The 21,735-nt window shown below is 43.3% G+C and overlaps 1 protein-coding gene across 1 annotated transcript in view; it reads right to left on the reverse strand.

Annotated features, from left to right (window-relative positions):
* LOC142009762 (collagen alpha-4(VI) chain-like) overlaps positions 1-21,735 on the reverse strand; it is a 98,547-nt gene that overhangs the window by 70,787 nt on the left and 6,025 nt on the right. Inside the window, exons 4-14 of the mRNA XM_074988296.1 lie at positions 20,892-21,497; positions 19,377-20,000; positions 17,328-17,879; positions 16,048-16,605; positions 15,005-15,589; positions 12,328-12,903; positions 7,188-7,537; positions 2,857-2,935; positions 1,295-1,440; positions 1,129-1,221; positions 372-425 (exon numbers count right to left, since the gene is read on the reverse strand). Of these exons, the coding sequence (XP_074844397.1) occupies positions 372-425; positions 1,129-1,221; positions 1,295-1,440; positions 2,857-2,935; positions 7,188-7,537; positions 12,328-12,903; positions 15,005-15,589; positions 16,048-16,605; positions 17,328-17,879; positions 19,377-20,000; positions 20,892-21,497 (4,223 nt within the window). The remainder of the gene's footprint in view (positions 1-371; positions 426-1,128; positions 1,222-1,294; positions 1,441-2,856; positions 2,936-7,187; positions 7,538-12,327; positions 12,904-15,004; positions 15,590-16,047; positions 16,606-17,327; positions 17,880-19,376; positions 20,001-20,891; positions 21,498-21,735) is intronic.

The raw sequence follows: 21,735 nt of genomic DNA on the forward strand, positions 1-21,735 counted from the left end.
AAGTTTTGGGCTAGTGTAGACACGGCCGCCCTAGTCTTTTGCATATGTTATGCTGAAGTCTACAGCAGTCATAAATGACCCTTTGCAAAGACATTGGTACTTACAATTGTTTTTTCTTCTAACATACTGGCTTACACCAAGGGGGAAAGGTATAAATGAGGTGCATGACTGTAAATCAGGGGTTCTACTCTGAGTTCTCCAACAACCTCCCTATGATGTTTGGCAAATCATTTGGTGCTGCATTTAGCAAAAACTATGTGCAATAGAAGCCATAGACAATCACATTTCTGTTTATAAGTAACAATGGTACATTTTCCAAATTCTGTGGGAGATTTCCATCTCATTAAAACGAAGACAAAATGTTTACTTACAATTCCACCTTCCTCACCAGGATGGCCAGGAAATCCTCTGATACCTACACCTCCCTGAAAGAGATGAATGAGATAAAAATCTTTCAGATTTCCTCTTCTTCCACATAGTGCTCCTTGACATTTGATTACAAGAGGGTGGCTGGAGAACTCAGCTTGTGCAGATAGAAAACATACCTTTCAAACCAGAGTTGACAGAAAAGGGGAGGAAAATAGCTGCTACAAGGACACTTCCATAGCTACTACTAAAAGTCCAATATGGTGGACACAGTTGTGAAAATAATAATGAGAAGAGTGTTCAGTTCACAGATGCAGGTTAAGCCTTTGCTGTATCCCAAGGGAGATCATTGGTAGGTTTGATTTTACGCAATATCTTCATTAATGATCTAGACTAGCAAGTAATATACATGCTAACCAAGTTCACAGAGGGTACAGTAGTGTAAGGAGTTAAATGCTATTGACAGCAGAGCAGTAATACCATACAAAGAAACCTAGAGATATTAAAAATATATTCAAACACTATATTTGGCCCTCTTTGTCAGATGTCACCAAGACCACCTGTTTTTTATGGTTTTACTTGTCAATATTTTTATAAGAAAAAACTTGATACTCAGATAACGTTTATGGTGGAGAAACGATCACGCTTTTGTTTCATGTTGCACTGGCAAGATTTGTGGGTGTTTTGTGTGCCTAGCACTGAACTGCTATCAGAAAAAGACTGGCAAAAGAAAATAACCAGTAGACGCTTTTTTACACTTACCTTCCTCCCAAGAGATCCAGTTACACCATGAAAACCATGTTCACCAACACATTTACAAAGAACACTGCAGCATTTCCTTTCGGCAACCACGTCCTGCAAAACAATTCATGATATATGGTCATAGTGTGATGGGTTTTTGTCTTTGTTTATATCACAGGGTACTTACAAGTTCTCTCCGTAGTATATTTGGAAGTTCTGGAAATCCAGTGCTCAGTGGTTGCTTGTATCCAAATCCCCTACCAAACTCTATTTCCTGAAGTGCATTCAAATCCTGCACATTTTCCAAGCCAACCATGAAGAGCGCATCAAGGCCTTAAAAAAGAAGGTATGTTAGAACTGTTGTTTATCTGATCTGTTTTAATTAGAATAATGACTATGAAACATATGGTTTTTGAAGTGACCCACAGAGCAAGCTGGTTAGCAAAAACAGGGTTGGGTTTGCCAAATTTACCAACTCGAAAAAATGTTGTGAAAAAGATTTTGAAAATGTCATTTTCACTTTGGTAGATATTTTCCAAATGAAAAATGTTGGTTTTCCCATTTAAAAATTACTTTGTGTTTCAAAATTTGAGCAAACTGGAGGCTAAAAGAGAAAAAAGGTTGAAACCAAATGAAACATTTCAAAAAGGTTTCAATAGCCCTGAAATGAAAAATGCTGACTTTTCAGTTGGCGAATATTTTGAAGCTGCTACTTTCTTTAGTAGAATTCCTCTCAAAGTTATGTTATCTCTTGAAATCCAGTATGTTAAGCACTCTGTGTTTAAATCTATTCCTTGCTATTATAGCAAGATGAGAAGTCATATAGTCTCTGCTCTTAGAAAGAAAAATACAGGAATCTGGACATTTAAAACACAGGAAAAAAAGACTCAGCCCTCTTGATTTAATAAAGATTCTTAGCCTAGAGCGAAAAAGGAGTTGGTTGCAGAAAGCTTCATGATTCTATTGGGAGAGGTAAAGATTATGGATCCTTCAGGGAATTAAGTACTCTGGTTCACCCAGTGAACCAAGAATTTTTGCGCTCTGCCATAACTGTGCAGATCAGCATGCATATGTGGAAGGTCTCCAGTGGGCAAGGAATGTGGCATGCTTTGGTTATCTCTGCCCTGCAAAATAAGCCCAAAAAACCCTCCAAACACCCAGCAGAGAATCACAGAGCCCAGGTTAATTTACTCAGGCTTGCGAAGCTGAAAATAGCTGTGTAAACCTTTTCTTTCAGGTGGGAGCCCAGCCCCGGAAACCAGCAAAAGGTGTGGGTCTCAGAGTTGGAATGAGAACATCTACATTGCTTATTTTTAGCCCTATAGTGTGACTCTGAGTCAGCCGACCCAGGACTCCCTGCCAACAGCCACCACAGGTCCCAGGGTAAGGTGGGAGGTGGGCCCAGCTCCACACCCCCAGAAGGGGCAGTGTCAAGGGCCGAAGGGGTGGGACCGAGGGCAGTCAGCCCTTAGCACCACCCAGATCACTGTGATGACCCCACCTCCACAGCTGCACAGCAGAGTTGCGCTGCTGTGGTATTTCAAAGGGACCTGGAGCACAAGCTGCTGCTACTCTGGTAACAGCAGCAGCTGAAGCTCTGGACCCACTGAAATGATGGGCCCTGGGGCAACTGCCCCTTTGGCTGTCCCTGCCCCTACTGGGGGGCCTGCCTGCTCATGAGGCTCTCTCTTGCAGTGTAGGTTTACCTTGTGGTGCAGTGCAATGCTGAACTGTCATAACATGCCATACCTTTGAGGCGGAGGGAGTCTGCTGTTGTTCTGAGCACTTCCACAGTATCATCCAGCCCATCTGTAAACACTAGCAGAACCTATTAACAAAACCCTGAATTACCAAGGTGCTTGGCAGAAAATAGGTAAGGAGAATAGCCATAATAGTAGAATCTACCTCTGTCCCTGGGTAGTTCTCAAAGTGTTGCGCAATCCTAGATGAGTTTATAGATCAGGTTAATTAAAAATGACAGTTGAATATTAGAAACTGGTGACAATGTAGCTTTGAAAAGGAGAGCGTCATGGTAATTAAGCCCTAAAGCATCTCTTCTGGGACCCCATTTGGAAGGTTTTACCATGTAGGCTACAACTGTTATTACTATAATGTAATCAGTTCAGCTAAGCACCCAGATGTGCTGGACAAATGCCAATTCTATTCTTGTTCATAGTTTGAGGGATTTTCACAGAAGTCAGTGGAGTTCTCCAGATTGCACCGGGTGTAACTGAGAGGAGAATTTGGAGCAAGTCATTTTTAATTTGGGTCCAGGACTAACAGGCTAACAATGCAGGCGTGGGTTCTCTGGTTCAATCTGCTTACTTAATACTTGATTCAACCGTAGCTGGACAGTAGAAAATACTCCTTACTATCCACCGGTGTAAGAATGGCTTATGCAACTGAGTCAGCTCTTTCATCAGCCACCCTACTCCCCCTGGGTAAGAGGAGAGAGGGGACATGTTGACACCAAGACAAGGGAAGCTTTGCTTCACTAACCTTACCATCCAGTGGAATAAAGCCTCCAGTGGCATAAGTTATATCTCCCGCCCCCGCTGCCCTCATGGAGCTCAGATGCAGCAGTGGACTGAGCTCCTGCTGTGCTACCACAAAATGCTAGAAGAGAAGGTACTTTCCATTCTAAACACAGTGGGATCCAACTGTTAAAACTTTTACAGAGACTTAACATAAGCAAAGCTTCCATTGGAAGAAATCTCAGGCTGAGTCTACACTTACCTGAAATATCAACTGCAATTTTAGGTATGTCAATTGCATATCTAAAATCAGTTTTGCAGCTGTTGGTATTCGTCCCTGTCCTCACTGCAGGATGCCAACAGGAGCGTTCCTCCTGTCAACATTCCTCAATCCTGGAGGCTTGCAAGGAGTTCCAGGGTCGACATTGACCCCAGAACGCACTGTTTCGCACAAAACAGCACCCTGGAAGATCGAACCTAAGCGTTCTATCTTCTGCAGCCAGCGTAGACCCAGCCTGAGTCTTGCTTGGTTAAGGTCTTTAGGATTGGGATCAGCATTCCATAAGCAAACAAAACAACAAACAAGAGATAAAAGGTGGACTGCAAAGAAGCAGAATCATTGTGTCTCATCCAACAGATACACAAACACTAGTTGCTGTTCAGAGAGCTGTGAAAAATGAGTCTGTGACCTCAGTCCTGTTCAGAGGAAACAGGTGTTTACGTCATGACCGCTAGTGCCAGCACAAAGGGCCATAACAGAGACCCCTTGGGCTGTCTCATCAGAGTGGCCAAAGATTAAACAGGTATGAAATCTGAGCTACCTTGTGATTCCTAGAATGGGGACAGCCATGGAGTTGCCCAGGTGTAGCTAAGAGCAACGTTAGAGCAGCGGAATCTTTGTCACAGGCGATGATGTATAAGGAGAGAAGAGCCCAGATAAACGCCCAGATTGTACATCGCTGTTTGTTAATAACATTTATTTCTAAAGTGAGCAAATTTGCTCAGACAGCATTGAGATGCAATACAAGTGGGCCCTCAGGATACCATTTTCCAGCCTCTGTTCAGCGAGGAACTGCCCTTTGCAGATTTTAATAGTGAAAGAAAAAAGACACATTAGCTATGCCCCACTCCATGTGCCTATATTGTGAAGGAAGAATTGGACAAATGCTGAATAAGGTGCTTATATTCATACCTGCTGGACTGTTCCAGGGCATATGCAAAGTACGCAGCTGAGTACGGCACCACTAGATTTAAGGCACCAGTTTGCCCCAAATTAAGTAGTGCCTTAAGCTGCGCCTGCATGTGCCCAGCATAGCTAAAGGCCAGTGCTGCCTCAAGCAGCCCCATTCCTCTGGCCTCCGCTCCACCCTGCCTCCTGGCCCAATCCCCCAGCACCTTTGCCCCCAACTCTGCTTCCCAGCCCTGCAGCCCAATCCCCTCTGCCCCTCCATCCCCAGTTCTGCCTCCCAGTCCCAGAAGCGGAATGTCAGTCCCAGCCCCAGCAGCTGGCCCCTTGCTCCATCTCCCAACCCACAATACTGATGGTCTGCACTGCTCCCCACTTCCACCTGTCCCCCACCAGCCTCCCTGTCTTGCTCCTGCCCCTAAAGCCCTGAGCGTAGCCCCTCATCCTGCAGAGCTGCTGTTCAGCTCCCCAGCAGGGATGGAGGGTGCAGATGCTCAAGCTACCTAAATTCATAAGGATGGCCCTGCTTACCTGCCAGCATGGAAGTGAGAACACATTTTTCAGTGAGCACTCTAAACTGCAACCAACTATTCTAAATTAACTGTACCTTGTAAAGATGAAATAAGTTTTCACTGGAAGATACACTTTATATCTTGTGGGGAGCTAACATGTCATACCTGAATAGGGGTGTTTTTCTGAATCAGAACCTTAATGTGCAAAAATTCTTTGCAGAACTCAATTCTTAATCAGAAAAAAATATAAGAGTTGCTGAATCTGAAATGCAAGGAAGTGTCTAATGTCTATTTAAGTCAATGGAAAGGTTCCCCTTGACTTCAATAGGGTTTGCATCAGCCCTTTAGACCTTTGATTTCTCTTTGTCTCATTTCAGCCTGGATGAACTATTTGCAATCAACGTGAGCCTACAGATACAGCCATTTTTCTCTGCTAATAAATTAACTATGGACAAACCTCGCATATATGAGTATATACTCATTCGTTATTTGAAATTATTTAATGAGTGGTTTGTGTATTTTTCTGCCATGAAACATTTGCAATGATGTTCACCTTGAGTCATCACTACTCAGGCTGCATCTACACTATGAGATAAATTTGAATTTATTTATATCGATTTTCTAATTTTGGAATTTATAAGTTCAATTTTGACCATCCTCACTTCACACTGTGCTCCCCACAAAGTCGAGTCATTGCTGCCACACACATATTGGCTAACATCGACTGTTGCAGTAGTGCATTGTGGGAAGCTATCCCACAGTTCCCTTATCTCAGTAGCATTCTGGGTATGCTTGCTGATCTCGACGTCATTTTCCTCCACTGCATTTTCCTCATTCCCCTCCTGATCCCTGAAAATATGTTGATTCATTGTAAATGATGCAGAACACACTCAAAACTATAAGACAGAATTTTTGGTTTCCTCACACATTACAGTGACAACATGGGTGCAGTGACTATATTCTCAAATGACCATCCATCCCACCTCCCATGCAAGGGCCCGGAATGTTAGATTGAGAAGAATGTAGGAGGAAAAAAATTTTGGTTTTCCCCTACATTATATTGACAGTATGGGTGGAGCTCCTGTATTCTCAACTGGCCATCCATCCCTCCTCCCACCATTGCTGAAAAAAGAATTCTTGGTTCTCTCCAGCAGCAGCAGCAGCAGCAGCAGGTATGGGCCAGTGGGGAGGGGCTGTCGCTGGATGACCAGTTGAAGTATTCTCCCCCATTGGTAGAAAGCCCCTTGGCCACTGGGGGAGACTCTTCCCTGGTGTCAGCAGCAATCCCAGCTAAGGGCCAAGAAGGGGGGTGTAGCTGACCAGTTGAGCTGTTCCTTCTCCCAAGCCCCCAGTATCTTAACCACCAGGAGAGACTTCCCCCATGGCAGCAGCAAAGCACCCCATATCTTAACCACCAGGTGACATACGGGACACCTCTCAAGGCTAATAAATTCGCTTGTAAGACATGGGGTTTCCACATTGCCCTTTAATCAAACTTCTGAATTCAAGCTTGACACTACACCCATCAGGTAAATGTGGTATTTACAGTGAAGACAGTCATGTGGGAAAATTGAACTGAATTTATCTCGTAGTGTAGATGCAGCCTCAGACTGTGTGGTTAGCCATCTATTACAGAATACAGTTCTGCCTCTTAATCTACTGCTTCCAAGATGGACATATGAAAATTTCCAGTATAGATGCCTGCAAGCATATGGATTTACCCAAGTATTCGCATGCCAGGAGGAAAAAATCACTTAATTATTTGCAGTAAGGGGTCATGAATGCTGCCAAAGCAATTTAAAGTATTTATCTAAAAGAACAGTTACGAAGTCCTTATTTCCCATGCAATGCTCACTAGCACTAGATTTAATACACTTTAAAAAATGTGAGTTATTCCATTTTATTTACCTTCACTTTAGCAGAGGTCAGGCTTAAGGATTTCTCCCAAAATGACTGTAAAAAGTTTGCATTCAGATAGGTGTCTACAGTGGTTTGTACAACCAAGAACTTCTGGATGATCTCTTCACTATAGGTTTCAAAACCAGAGTCAAACAAGGATTTGCCATTCTGTGAAAACACTTGGTACTTGAACCTGATGTTGATTTGAGACTCCAGAGTACAGCTGATGTTAGTCAAGGACTCCATCCGGCGCAAAAGTCCAAGCAAGTACGTCTGCAGTCTCTGCTTCACATGCTCTGCAGACACAGGCTTCATGCGCCTCGAAATATCTATTCCTACAGAAACATCTATGTTGCAGTCTGAGAAAGGGGCAGAGAAGAAAATCGGTCATGAAATCCAAGCACTATTTTCTGATCTTGTCTTCTAAGTGCACCAGTCACATGCACAATTTAAAATTAGAAGCCAGAAATAGAAAGCCAAATCTGAAATGGTCCGCTATTTCAGTATAAAGGTGCTTTAATGAATACAGCTTATCGTCATCTGGGGGACCCCTTCCACCCCACGCAGGCTTGTCGGGCACCGGGCGCAGGCCCGTCCCACGGCCCTCTCGTGCACGGTGTCCTTCACGGGGTGGGGCAGCGGGCCAATCCCCCACTCCGGCCGGCCATTCGAAGCACAGTTAAAGCCAGGTAACCCTTGCATATAGATCAGGATGTACCATAGTGCTCAGCTCCACAGAAATAAAATCATATTATCAAGAAAGGAAATGTTCTGACCGATGCCTTTCCTGTTGGCTTCCGTTGTGCCAATAGTTTGAAATGTAAGTATCAGGATTTGTCCTAGCATTGTTTTATTTATGTACATTTATGGTTACTCTGGGTATGTCTACACGAGGCAGTTTTTTAGTGACAAAGCTACGTTGACATAACTTTGGCCTGATCTACACTAGGGATCAAAGTCGATCTCAGATATGCAATTCTAGCCATGTCATTTGCGAAACTAGAATTGACGTATCAGGATTGACTTTCTCCCCTGGTGTAGACTGGGCCTCTTTGGGATCGTGTCAACATCCCTTACTCTACATGTCAGTGTGGAGTACCAGGATCGACAGCTGAGCACAGAGATTCATTTTGCCATGTCTTCACACATGCAGCAAAATCGATCCCTGGAAGATTGATCACGGCATGCCAACCCCCTGGTAAGTACAGACATACCCCTTATCTCTAAAAGGCAGCTTGTGTGAATGCTTTTTGTCAGCACTTCTGCCAACAAAACACTTTCACCCTCTATGAGGGGGTTTCTCTCCTGCTGACTTCACACTTTCACTTGCTGCTTCAAAAGCTTGTCATTCATGTGGGGAGGGGGAAAATTAAGCACCCGTGAATGACAAAAGTTTTGTTGATCCTTGGACAGACAGAACACAGCCCTTTTCTTACCTACTATTTCATATATATACGCATTAGAAAAGAAGAAAGAAGATACAAACACACATTCAGATATCCTACGCTGTGGCTGTGGCTACACTAGTCCCTTCTTTCAGAAGGACTGTGGTAATATGGCACTTCAGAATATGCTAATGAGGCAGTGCACATGCCTGGAAGTGCCTCATTAGCATATTCTGAAGTGCCATATTACCATAGCTCCTCCGAAAGGATGGTCTAGTGTGGCTACAGCCATTAAGTCAGAAAAAAAACTACAATACAGGAACATTATTAAGGTTGCAAATGAAGCACTATAAAGTTCAGAAATGCCAAAATTAAGGTTTCCTGTAAAGCCTTAATTCACTCTTCTTGTGTGTGTACATTATGATTCTTCATAAATTACATGATCACATATTATTTTTATCCGCAAGACCCAGACCTCATTCAGTACATACAGTGGATGGTGCTTACTAGGTGGGAAGTTATTCAATATTTCTTTTTATCCTCATCATTTAAATAATCATTCCTTACTTACTGAAATCCAACCAAACCCTGCCCCATATACAAATTATTAATTTCCTCATGGGCATGTGTATAACACACTTGTCATAGTAACCGAGTGCTTTACAAACATTAATTCATTAACCTTTACATCACCCTTGCAGTTCCAGGTGGGAGTATCACCTCCATTTTACACATTATGAAGAGAGGTACAGAGAGATTTAAAGTCTAAATGGTTAGAAGTGTTATCACCTGTGTCACCTTTTCCCAGTTCAGTTAAATATATTGATAGATATTAGTGTGCATAGAATAATTTCATAATATGTCTATATGTCACATATGGCTGTCAAGTCTGAGCGTTACTGGGGGCCAGATTCATCCCTGATGTAACTGTGTCAATACTACCAGGTGTAGCGAGGCAGCTGCCCCACTCTGGCCAGAAGCGATTAAAGCAGGCTGGAGGGGGCCTGTATAGAGTCCTGGCCAGTCAGAGTCAATGAGAGAGTGGCTTGCTGGAGCAGGCCCGTTGTAAGGAGCTGCTCAGCGGAGCAGTGACCAGCTGGGTACTAACCAGGGAGGTTCCCAAGAGAAAGTGCCTCAGGCTTGATCTACACTAGGGTAGAAAGTCGATTTCTGATACGTAATTCTAGCTAGGCCATTAGCATAGCTAGAATCAACCTATCAGAATCGACTCTTACTCAGTGTAGACCGGGGCTCTTCAGGCTCACGCCAATGTCCCTAACTCCGTGCTATTGTGCGGCGTATGAGGGTCAATGGCTGAGCCGAGCAAGATCGATTTTGCCACATCTTAACACACGAAGCAAAATCGAACTCTGGAAGGTTGACTGTGGTACGGTCAAGTGTCAGGTAATTGTATATTCACCCTTAGAGAGATCAGTGCTGGGCAGGCTCAGTGGAGAGGGAGAGAGGCTCCAGCCTGATACAAGGGCCAAGGAGGTGCAAGGGCCATAGGGGAAGTGGCCCAGGAAACAGGAGGCAGATAAAGAAGAGTGAAGGAGGGCAGGACAAGGCTGCTGCCAGAGGGTCCCTGGGCTGGGACTCAGAATAGTGGGTGGGCCCAAGTCTCCCCTTCCCCCTTACATTCCCTTAGGGAGAGTGGTCTAAACAAACAGTGTCTTGTTCCCGAGGGAAGGGGCTTGACTTTGGGGCTGCATTGGCCACAGTGGCAAGTGTACAGACTGAGGACTGTTGATACCTCCGCGAGGAGCAAGGACTGAGTGGTGGGCACTGGCAGAGGGCAGTGCCCTGAAAAGGACACTGCAGTCCAGAGAGTGACATGGGCCCAGACCCAGACAACAGAACAAAGCAACAACAGGTGAGACACCAGCCAAAAGGGGGAGAGCTGCTGAGGAATGAGCTAATTCCCAGTGTGACCAGCAGGAGGCACCATGGAGGTGAGGTAAACCCCATTACACCAGGACTAATTAAGCACTGCATTTTGTATATTTTCAAAAATTAGTATCCATATTGTGCTGCAAAATGCCTATGTGAATGTGCGTAACATGTACAAGTATTCATTTGCACATAAAAATGATTGCTCTGCAAAATGACTTTTTAAAAACCTATCTGTCCATGCATCCAGATTTCCATGTTTCCTCCCATCACTGTTGCGTTGATGCCATTGGTATGTTTCCATAAAACAAAATTATTGCAAAAGAACGGGAATGCAAGGGTTTGGTTAGTCTGAGTGTGGGAAAATTTGCTAGATTTATGTCAGCAAAAAAGGTTCAGAGGAAAAAGATCAAGGAAAACAACACAGGTCAAGATAAAATTGACCTATCAAATGAAAACAGGCAGCTGCTGTATAACATGTATATCTCTGGTATTCTTTTTGGGTGGGTGGTGTATTTGGGATGTTTTAGTGTTTTTTGTTGTTGTTTTTTAAGAAAATAGTGTGATAAATCATTTTCTTCTCTCACTCCTTTAAGAGAGTTCGCATGTTTAGAATGTATCTACTATGTGACTCTGTGGGTGACGCTCGCTGTTCTCTGGTGAAGGAACACCAGGAGGTGCTGCTGCATTAGAATGTGAACATATTCCACTTCACAGCCATACTATTGGACTCTGCTACTTCTGCGGGAGCAGTTTTTATTTCAGCACTGATTTGTTAAGCATCTAGGTGCTGTCCTTGTGCACCCCACACCATGCTGGGCTTTAGCCACTCTCTGCACAGTTGTGGATGCCTCACCAACATAGTCCTCAAATATTCTGCCTTGGCAACAACTAAGCACACAGCCCCAGGTACCAAATCTTCCTTAAATGCCTCTCCCTTGCTTCATCCCCCACTCTGCCCCACACCCCACAGGAGACTGAAATGTGGGTAGATTATCCAAGTCTCTGGGAAGGAGAAGGGAAGTGTTTTACCTCCTGGTGGTATCGAGCACAGATGATTGTCAGTTTTCCAAAACAGTTTTTATTGGAAATAATTCATTCATCAAAACTAAACTGATTCATAAAAAAAGGTAGCAATTTGAATAAGCAACCCACAAAATGTAGGTTTCCTGCCAGCTTGCCTTGCATGCTGCTGGGGAGCCTGTATTTCTGGACCCTGCGACTCCAGAGAAGCCCTGGCATGCAACAGGATCGGCGACTTCAGGGCAATTTGAGGGCTTTCATGCCCTGGGAATTCAGATGCCTTGGCTTTCAAAATGCAAGGCTCCCAATTCAGCTGTGGTGCTCCGGGCTAGGCGGCTGATTCTGTACCAGACAGTGCCTGTGAGAGAGCTAAGAGCCATGTCTGAGCTGGGAGTGCCAGAGCATGGTCTCAACTTCATTTCAAAGCTTTTGAAGTGTTTCAATCATCCCTAAATAATGTTTGTTTCAGATTTTCCTGTTACTTTTCATTCCAGAATGGAACAACATTTCCCCCCGCCCCCGCATTTCTCACAGAACAGAAATTACAAATTTCATCCAGTTCTACTACTGATTCTTGCATAAAAAACCAGGAGCTTTGTGTTTCTTATGAATTTGTCTGCACCTGCTGCTTATGATCGGCTGAACCTCTCGGACCAGACTTGGTCATATGCTAGGACTGCTTTATGCCATTCCAAACCACGAAACTTTTGAAAAAAAAATACATTGCTTAAATTTTCTATGATCTACTACAGAAAAGTAATTTCTTTCCTTTAACTAATCACAAACATGTGGGACACACAGAGAACCTACACATAGATAGATATACTCAGTAAAAGATTTTTGTGACTTACCCTGGCTAGGACGATCTTCCAATTCACAGATTTCACTGACTATCTTCCTTCCTGTGGTTTTCAGCTCTTCAAAATTCTCCAGCACGTACACCCTGCGTGCATCACCAGCAATTCGAAGTAGCTCAAATGAATTTGGAATCCCTATGCCAATTGCAAAGACGTGTATCCCATCATTTCTCAGAGCAATCGCTGCCTCGTCCACCACATCAGTAGACTGCCCATCAGTAATCACTACTAGGCTCTGCAAGACTCCTTGTTTTTTCCGACCACCATTAGCACTTTCAAATAAGCTCCTGACAAACCTCAGACCTTTGCCAGTGTAGGTGGTTGTGTTTAACTGGACAATGCTGTCAATCCGTTCCTTTATGGCTGTTTCAGAGTGGAATTCATTAAGATGTATTTCCTTCTGGGGATCTTGACTGTACTGGACCACACCAACTTGGACTTTGTCCTGAGCAATAATAAAACTGTCTGCAATTTCCTTCATGAATGTTTTCATGGCAGAAAAGTTGCGTGCAGATATGCTTCTTGACCCATCAATCAAGAATATAAGATCTGCCTGTTGTTTGCCACAAGCTGCAGGAGGAAAAACGTATGTAGCAATAAAAATCTGGAAGAATTCAGCCAATGCCATCATTCTCATCCATTTCTCCTTTCCAGCACCCTTGTCTCTTTGGGAGATATTTCCCTCCATGAAGACCAGCCAGTACCCCCACCACATATGTCCCACTTAAACCATTAGGCCTTCTGGACAGAGAGAAACTCTGCATTGTAAGAAATAGCAAATGCCAGGTGAACCAGCTCCTGGATGTTTTACACACCATAACTATGATTTATTGGCAGTGAGATGAAACTAGGTCATACAAAATTTTTGTCTGAAGTTAGACTGTCAACCAAGTCAGGTTTATCTTGAGTTCTCACAGAATGACAGGCAAATGTTGGAGAGTTAGCAGATGTAATCCACTAAAAGCACCATCACCATCTCGCTACTGTGTAAAGTGTCACAAGATGAAAAATTGCTTGCATTCTAGGAGGAGTATTCTGCACTTTCTGATTATTTTGAATGGGATGGGAATCAAGTGGTCTGTTGGCTTACTGGAAACTTGGGCAGTTTCTTGTTTGTGAGCGAGTTGGCTGCAGGAGCTACCATGGGTTCCTGATATTTAGTACAGGCAACTTTCATTCTGTGAGCTTGATACTTCAAAAGGAAAGCTTATAGCAGAATTGTGCAATGCTTGTGTGTTTCAGTCAATGGAATATGCTAGATAACACAAAAGGAAATAATTGCTTGTGGTGAAAAGAAATCAGCACAATACATGAGAAGAAGAATTTTTTTTTTTGAGAAATGTTTGAGGTGCTTTGAGAACCAGGTATATCCAAATAAATTTCCCCAAGTCCCAAAAACCATATGGAAAGGGAAAATATTCTTGAGCTGGGGGGAAAAAAAAATCACCCATTTTGAAAGCCTAAGACCACACTCTCAGCTCATTTGATGTTTCAGCCAAAGGAACATTTGTGCATATATTTACCGCAGCTATAGACATTGCTACCCCATAAGTGCACACAAATGGGTCTTTAGATACTTATATATAGTAGTTGTTGTAGTTGTCCTACTTCATGCAGGTGTGCTATTGCAGTACACGTCTGCAAGAACAAGTGAGCCTCTACACACTGAAAATTTGCCTCTCATCTCTTAAATCGAAATAGTGTAACTATTCCATTCATAAGGACATGGAAATTACTGTAATCATTTAGACCAAGGGTAACTAACAAGAGAGTTACCAGATCACTCATTACAAGAAAGCCTTATATGAGACAATCACGGACTAAGGGGCCTATAAGGGAAGTTTAAGCTATCCCAAGCAAATGGTGCTTTGCTTCTCTTTCTCAGTACAAAGTCTTTATTCTTTATACATTTTTACTGGATGAGTGAAGTGAGACCCTTTACTTCAATGACACGGCATACCTCTGTTTGTCACAAATAGGTAAGAAATAAGAGGGGAGAGGAAATGGAGGTGTATACAGAGCCCCGGGCATGGGGAGAAAGGGGGACCCTGGCATAGGAAGAAGGACGACCAGGGAGCACACAGAACCCCTGGAGGGAGGGAAATTGGGCACCCAGTATGGATGGACGAGTGGTACAAAGGATGACACAGAGCCCTGCCACTGGAAGAAGAAAAGGAGGTCCTGACATGGGGTGAAGGAAGAATGGAGGGACACATAAGCCCTAGCAGGAGGAGAGGGGCATTGGGTGGAGGGCAGCTATAGAGCAAAGGGGATGGAGAGCAGAGAGAACTACCAGAAGGGGAGAAGACAAGGGAGGACCATGGTATGGGGAAAAAAGAGAAATCAAAGCAAAAACTCTTGAAGCACATGAATGTTCCCATAAATGTCAACAGGATTGATCATGTGCTTAAAATAAAGAATGTGCTTTGCTGGAAGAATGCTCAAGAAAATTATGGCAAGAGGGTCTGATTTTGACACATGCTGCTTTCCCTCCTGGAAATGGCTTCTATGAGATTTCCATCCAACCCTTAACCTTGTCTCAACAAAACATTTTTAAAACGGATATTGCCTGTGTCTGGCATTGCCTGTAACCAGCTAGATTACCTGGAGAAATGGCAGAAAACATATAAGGAAAAAACCAACAGCAGTTCAATTTCAAGGCCTCACTTACCTGGCTTTGCCTTATCACATACTGCATGAGTGAGGTTTTTGTGTAACATTTCCAGTTCATTATAGCTCTGTGCAAAGAACAATTTCTCTTGCTCTCCCACAATTGCTTCAAGCTCTGTTTTACTCGCCTCATCCACTCCAACAGCAAAGACATTAACATCATCTTGTTTCAAAGATTTTACTGCAGCAGGAAGGTTGGGTTTATCCTCAAGAGAAGTTGGCTGATCAGTAATAAGCACCAGGATCCTGGTGACACTACGAGAGGACGTACGACCACCATAGGCCATACCAAATCTCTCCCTGGCAAAGTTCAAAGCCCTTGCTGTGAAAGTTAGGCCTGAAATAGGTCTCCAGTTAGAGATTGCTTCTCTGACCTGTGATTTAGTTAAGTATGTATTCAGTGAGAAATGATCCCGAGGATCGGTGCTATAGATCACAACCCCAAACTGAACATTGTCTTTTCCAACCACCGAGTCATTCACCACAGCCTCCATGATCCTCTGTATGCCCTGGAACTGCAAATCTGTGAGGCTTCTTGATCCATGCACCACAAATATGATGTCTGCAACTTCAGTCCTTTTGCATGCTGTTGTTAACAAAACAAAAGGAAACAAAAACAGTAATGTTATGATCGGGTCTTTCTCCTTCAGGCTCCTGGCCTAAGTGCTTCTTTTGATCGGACTGCTAGGTGAAACCAGAAAGTGAAGGAACATTCCGAAAAGCAAGATACAAAGAAAAACTAAAAGAAAGGCTGTGGGCATTTCTTTTTGTCCATAGAGAAAATATACACTTGTCTGAAAGGAAATAAAGTACAACTCCCGAGGAAAAGCATGAAACTATGGTGTATAAAGAGAGAGTGGTCTTATTTTCTGTTATAGCATTTTACTTTACTGTTGCTGCTTAATATCACAATGGAAGAAAATCTGAAGATCTCTCATGGAAAGATCTGTGTGGGGAGGAATCAAACCTTACGAAGGACTAATAGTAAATCCAACAAAATAAAGAAGAATTAGAAAGACCCAACAGGTTGTTACTATCACTTACATTCCTCTGGGTTGCAAATTTCAAAGAGAATCTGCTTTTCCAGAAAGGCAAGGGAATCGAAGTTATCCTCAAAGAACACTTTGTCTTGAGTGCCAGCAATGTCCACAAGCTGGGAGTTATTTGCATGGAGAACACCAATGGCATAGATGGTGGTGCCTTTGTCTCTAATGGCCTTGGCAGGCTCTTTTACAATATCTTGGGCCTCCCCATCTGTGATCACTAAGAGATACTGCTTTACTCCAGGACGCCCTCCTTTGGGTTCATCGAAATATGATGAGGCAAAAGTGAGGGCCTTCCCGGTCAATGTTCCAGATTTAATCTGCCTGATTCCCAAAATGGCTTTCCTTAGGTCAGACTTGCTGTGGTATCTGTTGAGCTGGAACTCTTCCTGGGGCTCTGAACTGAACTGCAGCAAGCCAATCTGAACTTTATCAGCCCCAACATCAGACCTATTCACAATCAGCTGCATGAAATCCTTCATCTTCTGAAAATCGACAGGGCGGATGATCTCAGAGCCGTCGACCAGGAAAATAATATCAGCTTTCATGTTTTTACAGGCTGGAAAGTAAAAGACAGAAGACAAAATTCTGAATCTCTTCTTAAGTTTATTTGCAAAACTATGCAGACTGAAAACAGCATAGAAAATTTCATCTTCAAGAGCAGATCCCAAGGAAAATAATAGCCTGTGGTTTGCTAACAGTTATTCTTAAAGTCTAAACAAATAGTAAGGATTTACGTTCTGGTGTTGAAGATACTGAGTCTGATCTCCACTGATGACCATGGCATGTATAAATATACAACCACATCTTGTTTCACTGTCTCCTTCCCCCACATCTCAGAAAGCGGTGCAGGAAGATTTATATGGTGGCCTTAATCCACAGCCACTCTGAATATGATCAATAATGTGGTCCTAAATTAATACCTTAAAAAACCCTCACTTGCTCATGCTCAGACTTGGGAATCCAAAAATCAGCAAAATACTACAGTTACATGGTGTTCTGGACAGTACAAATACTGCTCAAAATGTGTGTCTGTTTAGTTTCTCAGACAGCCTAGCGTGAGGTTACAGACAATTCAGAGCAGGGGCCTGCTCGCTTCTTCTGAGACAACTTACGTAAAAGAATGAAGTTGTTTATTCCTGTTTATATAGCTAAGCTCTCTTTAATGTGCACTCCATCTGTGCTAGTATAATGCAAATAATAAATATAAATAATTACCATGAGCATATACAGGTGCCTTCTTCTTTCCAATTATTGGAGTGATTTAGGAAAACCTCTTACCTTCTGAGGAGCAGATATCCTGCACAATATCATGTTTGATATGCTTTAAGGAATCAAAGTCATTCACAAAGAACATTCGGTCTTCTGTTCCTGCAATGTCTATCAGTTCCTTTTTAATGGCGTTCTTGACACCAATGGCATAAATAACAATCCCTTCTTGTCTCAGGTCTTCTGCTGCCTCTGTCACGTGATCCTGGGATTCACCATCCGTAATGACTATCAGCAACCGCGGAACGCTGTCCCTGGCAGCTTTTGCAAAAAGACTTTTCATATATCTCAGAGCATCACCAGTGTTGGTGCCACCTCCTGATTGCTGAATCACACGGACTGCTTCCTTTAACTGCCTCACGCTGTTGTACTGGCTAATGATGAATTCTGTTTGAGGAGCGCTTGCATACTGAACCACACCGAAGCGAACTCCGCTGGCACTGACCCGGAACGTGCTGATCATCTCATTCATGAATACTTTCATGTCTTGAAAATCGTTTGGGTATATGCTGCCAGACCCATCGATCAGGAAATAAATATCAGCTTCCTCTGTGTCCTCGCAGCCTAATTGAGAGGAAACAAGGGGAAAGGTGAAAAGATCTTTCAGTTACTGCCATGCGAGAGCAACCACAGAAAAAAGCTGGCAATAATACTTGGTGTGGGAAAAAACAACTTCATTTTCTAAGCAAAGGACAAACAGAAAGCATAGGAGTTAGGGTAACATGAGTCTAAATTTTGCTCTAATCTGCCATCTGTACATTCACATATAACTTCTTCAAGCACTGTATGTGGTCATAAGGTGCTTATAAGCGTTGCAGGACTTATAATGCCAAGTTCTCTAATGTGAGCAAGGCTACTAACAACCTATTTTCAGCATCAGTGTGCACACACATCCATGTGTGTATTTGTGTGCGTACAGGAGGAGGCACAGACAATGTCGTGTAGCTTAAAATGTGTAACAGAGCAGTCTTTTGATAGGATCATGCTGACTGTAAATCAGGGCAGCACTTTTCCCATACAGTTGAATTATTACTGTGCCACCAGTAAGGCCCATTGCCTGGACCAAGGGATACTGAGTGTACCTCTGAGGATGATAACGATGGTTTGGCCCCCTGAGAGGAGGCTCGGTCAAACCCTGGAGCTGACCTAAGTTGTGCCCTGTCCCACCACTGCCCCTATGGGTGTGGTAGTGGCATGGAATAGGTTTGGGGGAGGGGTGACAGCTGCACCTGCTACTCACCCAATACACCCCCATGCCCCCAATGTCAGGATCTCCTGTAGAACTGGTTCTGTGCCTGGCACAGAGGCCTCTGCATTGATGGTATTCACTTGTAGCGGACAATGTTCCCTCTAATCTTTTCCATCTATGTGAGATATTTTTCCATCTATGTGCAAAGTAAAATTTTATGTGAACCAAGGCATATGAGAATGTGCACCACCCATAGAAACAAGAAACCTGCCTGTGGGCACTCTGCTTATCAACTGGGTGGTGTTTGAATCTCTCCTGAACAGCCCCACAGGCCTAGCTTACATGAAACACTGGTGACAGGCTATAAACCTGCCTTGCAATATCTTTGTGTCAGCTCCATTACCATACCTGAACATTTATTACCACTGAAGGATGGAGGGCAGCAATTCATGTCCCCCCAGCCATGATGCCCAAGGCATGGGACTCTGGAAATGGCAGGGTTTTTCAGGGAGCCAAAGGCACAGGGGGAAGATGTCACAGGGCAGATTAGCTCAGCCCATCTTCTCTGTGAAGGTCTGGAGAACATCCAAGGAAGATTCCTAAGTGGGAGACAGTCCCCTCCTCACCCCAGGCTTTACATTCTTATACCATCAAAAGTCCTATTTTTCAATGATAAAAGTACAACTGTAAAAAGAATATGACTGAATTCATAGCCTTGGATACTTCATTTGACAAAAATAGAAGGCCACAATCTGCTCTCAGTTACACCAATGCAAATTCACAGTATATCCTTGAAAGCCAATAGAGTTACTGTGCTTCCATCAATGAACCTAAGCAAGATTCTGGGCCCGCTTGTCATATGTCCCTCTTACCTTCTTTCAAGGTCCGTGATTGCACTGGGACCACAAAGGTGTGTGACACAATCTCACTGCAAAGCCATTTTTTTAATTTCCATTCAATATTTGACAGCTGTAAAAAAGATTCCAAGTTGGTGACGTGTTTCCTTGGGGGATAAGAGGCGATTTTATCCAGCTGGCTACTCCTGGAGATATTCTTGGTGCCCACGGCATAGACAGCAACCCCACTCCGTCTCAGTTTAGAAGCAGGCTCAATGAAGTCATCTAAAGACTGGCCATCAGTGATAACCATAGCTATCTGATGCACTCCTTGACTTTTCCTGCTACCTGCCTCTTGAGTAAAAACCTTCTTCCTTAGGAAGTCTAAGGCAGCACCAGTGTATGGTCTCCCACCTCGATATGGCAATTTTGTCAGGTAGTTCAAAATATCTGATTTGTCCTCAAATATATCCAAGCTGAACTCTAGCCTTGGTTCATCACTGTACAGCACCAAGCCAACTCTGATATCGTTTGGGCCAATATTTAGAGCATTCACTATTTTGAGCAGAAAGGTCCTGGTCAGCTGGAAGTTTCTTAATCCAATTCCACTGGACTCATCCACAAGAAACACAACGTCAGCTACAGAGGCACTGGAACACACTAGAAGCCAGCCAAACAAAGGAAAAGGAAGATAACAAGATTACTGTAAATTAGACTGCAGGATCATTGACTGGCTACAATTGGCACAGTTTATTAAAAAAAACCAACAGCTCAGACAATGCATTAGAAGAGAATTAAAGCTAAAACCAGCTCCAAACTCCTACACACTTCAGAGAGTTCAGATTCAGAATTGAACTTCATAGTTCTGGCCCATTTTATCATGAATCTGCATCAGAAGCCAGATGAAAGTTTGTAGATTGAGTCTCTCTCTCCCCCGCCCCCTCTTTTCCCTCTCCCTCTCAACCTGCCTCTCCCTCTCGCAGCCAAACCAACATCTAACTACCACAGGATGCAAGGGAAGTTCTCTAGCACTTGAGATATTCAAGGACAAGTTAGATAACATCTAACAGGGATGATATAGATGGTGCTTGGTCCTGCTGTGAGGGCAGGAGACTGGACTTAATGATCTTTCGAGGTCCTTTCCTGCTGTAGTATCTCTGATTCTTTGGATCTGAATCTGGAGTCTATTACTAGAGCCCCTCTCTAGAAAAAAAAAGTGAATAGAAAAATTGGGCAAGATGTTCCTCTTAGTTACAACAGGAAACCCCTCAAAAACCAAGAATAGGAATTCAGGGATGTAACTGAGAGTAGAAATTCACTGACTACAACCAATGCAGCGAAGTACTAGCAACCTGTACACAGATACTGCATCCTTACTGCCATGTGGCTACATAGGAGGTCCTGCCTTTCATAACCACTAAGTTTAGCCATCTGTATCTTGCCCCTTCTACCTAGACATTTACTATTTCTTTTGTTTATGGGTGAATTATAGAATTTCTCAATCTACAAATGCACTCAAGCAGCTGTTTTCACTCTGCCGACACATTATACCTGCTGGCACTTTCGCATCTAGGGCAGAGTCATACAGTTGTTGAACTGGTACTTCCAAAACATAAGTAATGTCCTGGTGCAGTTGACTGACGCTCTCCCCTTCAAAGACTTGGTAAACCCAGGGAGAGGTGGCTATCACCTCCAGTTCTTCCCTATCAGAATTTTGGACTCCAACTGAGATGACTTTTATTCCCGTCTCTTTCAGCTCCTCTGCAGCTTCTCCAACATCATCCGCTGATTTGGCGGAAGTGATGACCACTGCAAACTGTGGGGTGCCTTCCCCTATTCGACTTCCAGCATCTTCTTTGAAAAAGACATGACAAAGAAATTTCAGGGCACTTCCTGTCTGCAAAGGGCCCCCCAAGAATGGGGCACTGCTCTGGATGTGACTGAGTACTTCTTTCTTGCTCTTATAGGTGTTCAGTAAAAACTCCACATGGCCTTCACCACTGTATTGGGCTAAGCCGATCCTGTACATGTCAATCCCAACATCAAGCTGGTCAACAATTTGGTAGATGAAATTTTTTATTTGATCAAAGGTAGAAGACCTCATGTTCAAAGACGAGTCAATGAGGAAAACAATGTCAGCATAGTGCTTTGTAAATGCTGAAAAAGAAAAATGTGACAAATAAGTCAAAGGAGTATGGTCAACTTGAAAGCAAGTCTAGATTTGAATTGTAAACTGAACTGAAATTGTAATGACTGGACTCATTATTCTCTGCTATTTTAAAAAAGTTTTTTTCAAATTTTGGGAGTGTCCCCCCTTTGTCCTTTCTCTTCTTTTCCCCATAGTGGACATAGGAAGAGGAGTTGAGAAAGTGGAGAAAAAATGTTTTTCATTCCT

The sequence above is a fragment of the Carettochelys insculpta genome, chromosome 2 (assembly GCF_033958435.1).
Source record: "Carettochelys insculpta isolate YL-2023 chromosome 2, ASM3395843v1, whole genome shotgun sequence".
NCBI classification, from domain to species: domain Eukaryota; kingdom Metazoa; phylum Chordata; order Testudines; family Carettochelyidae; genus Carettochelys; species Carettochelys insculpta.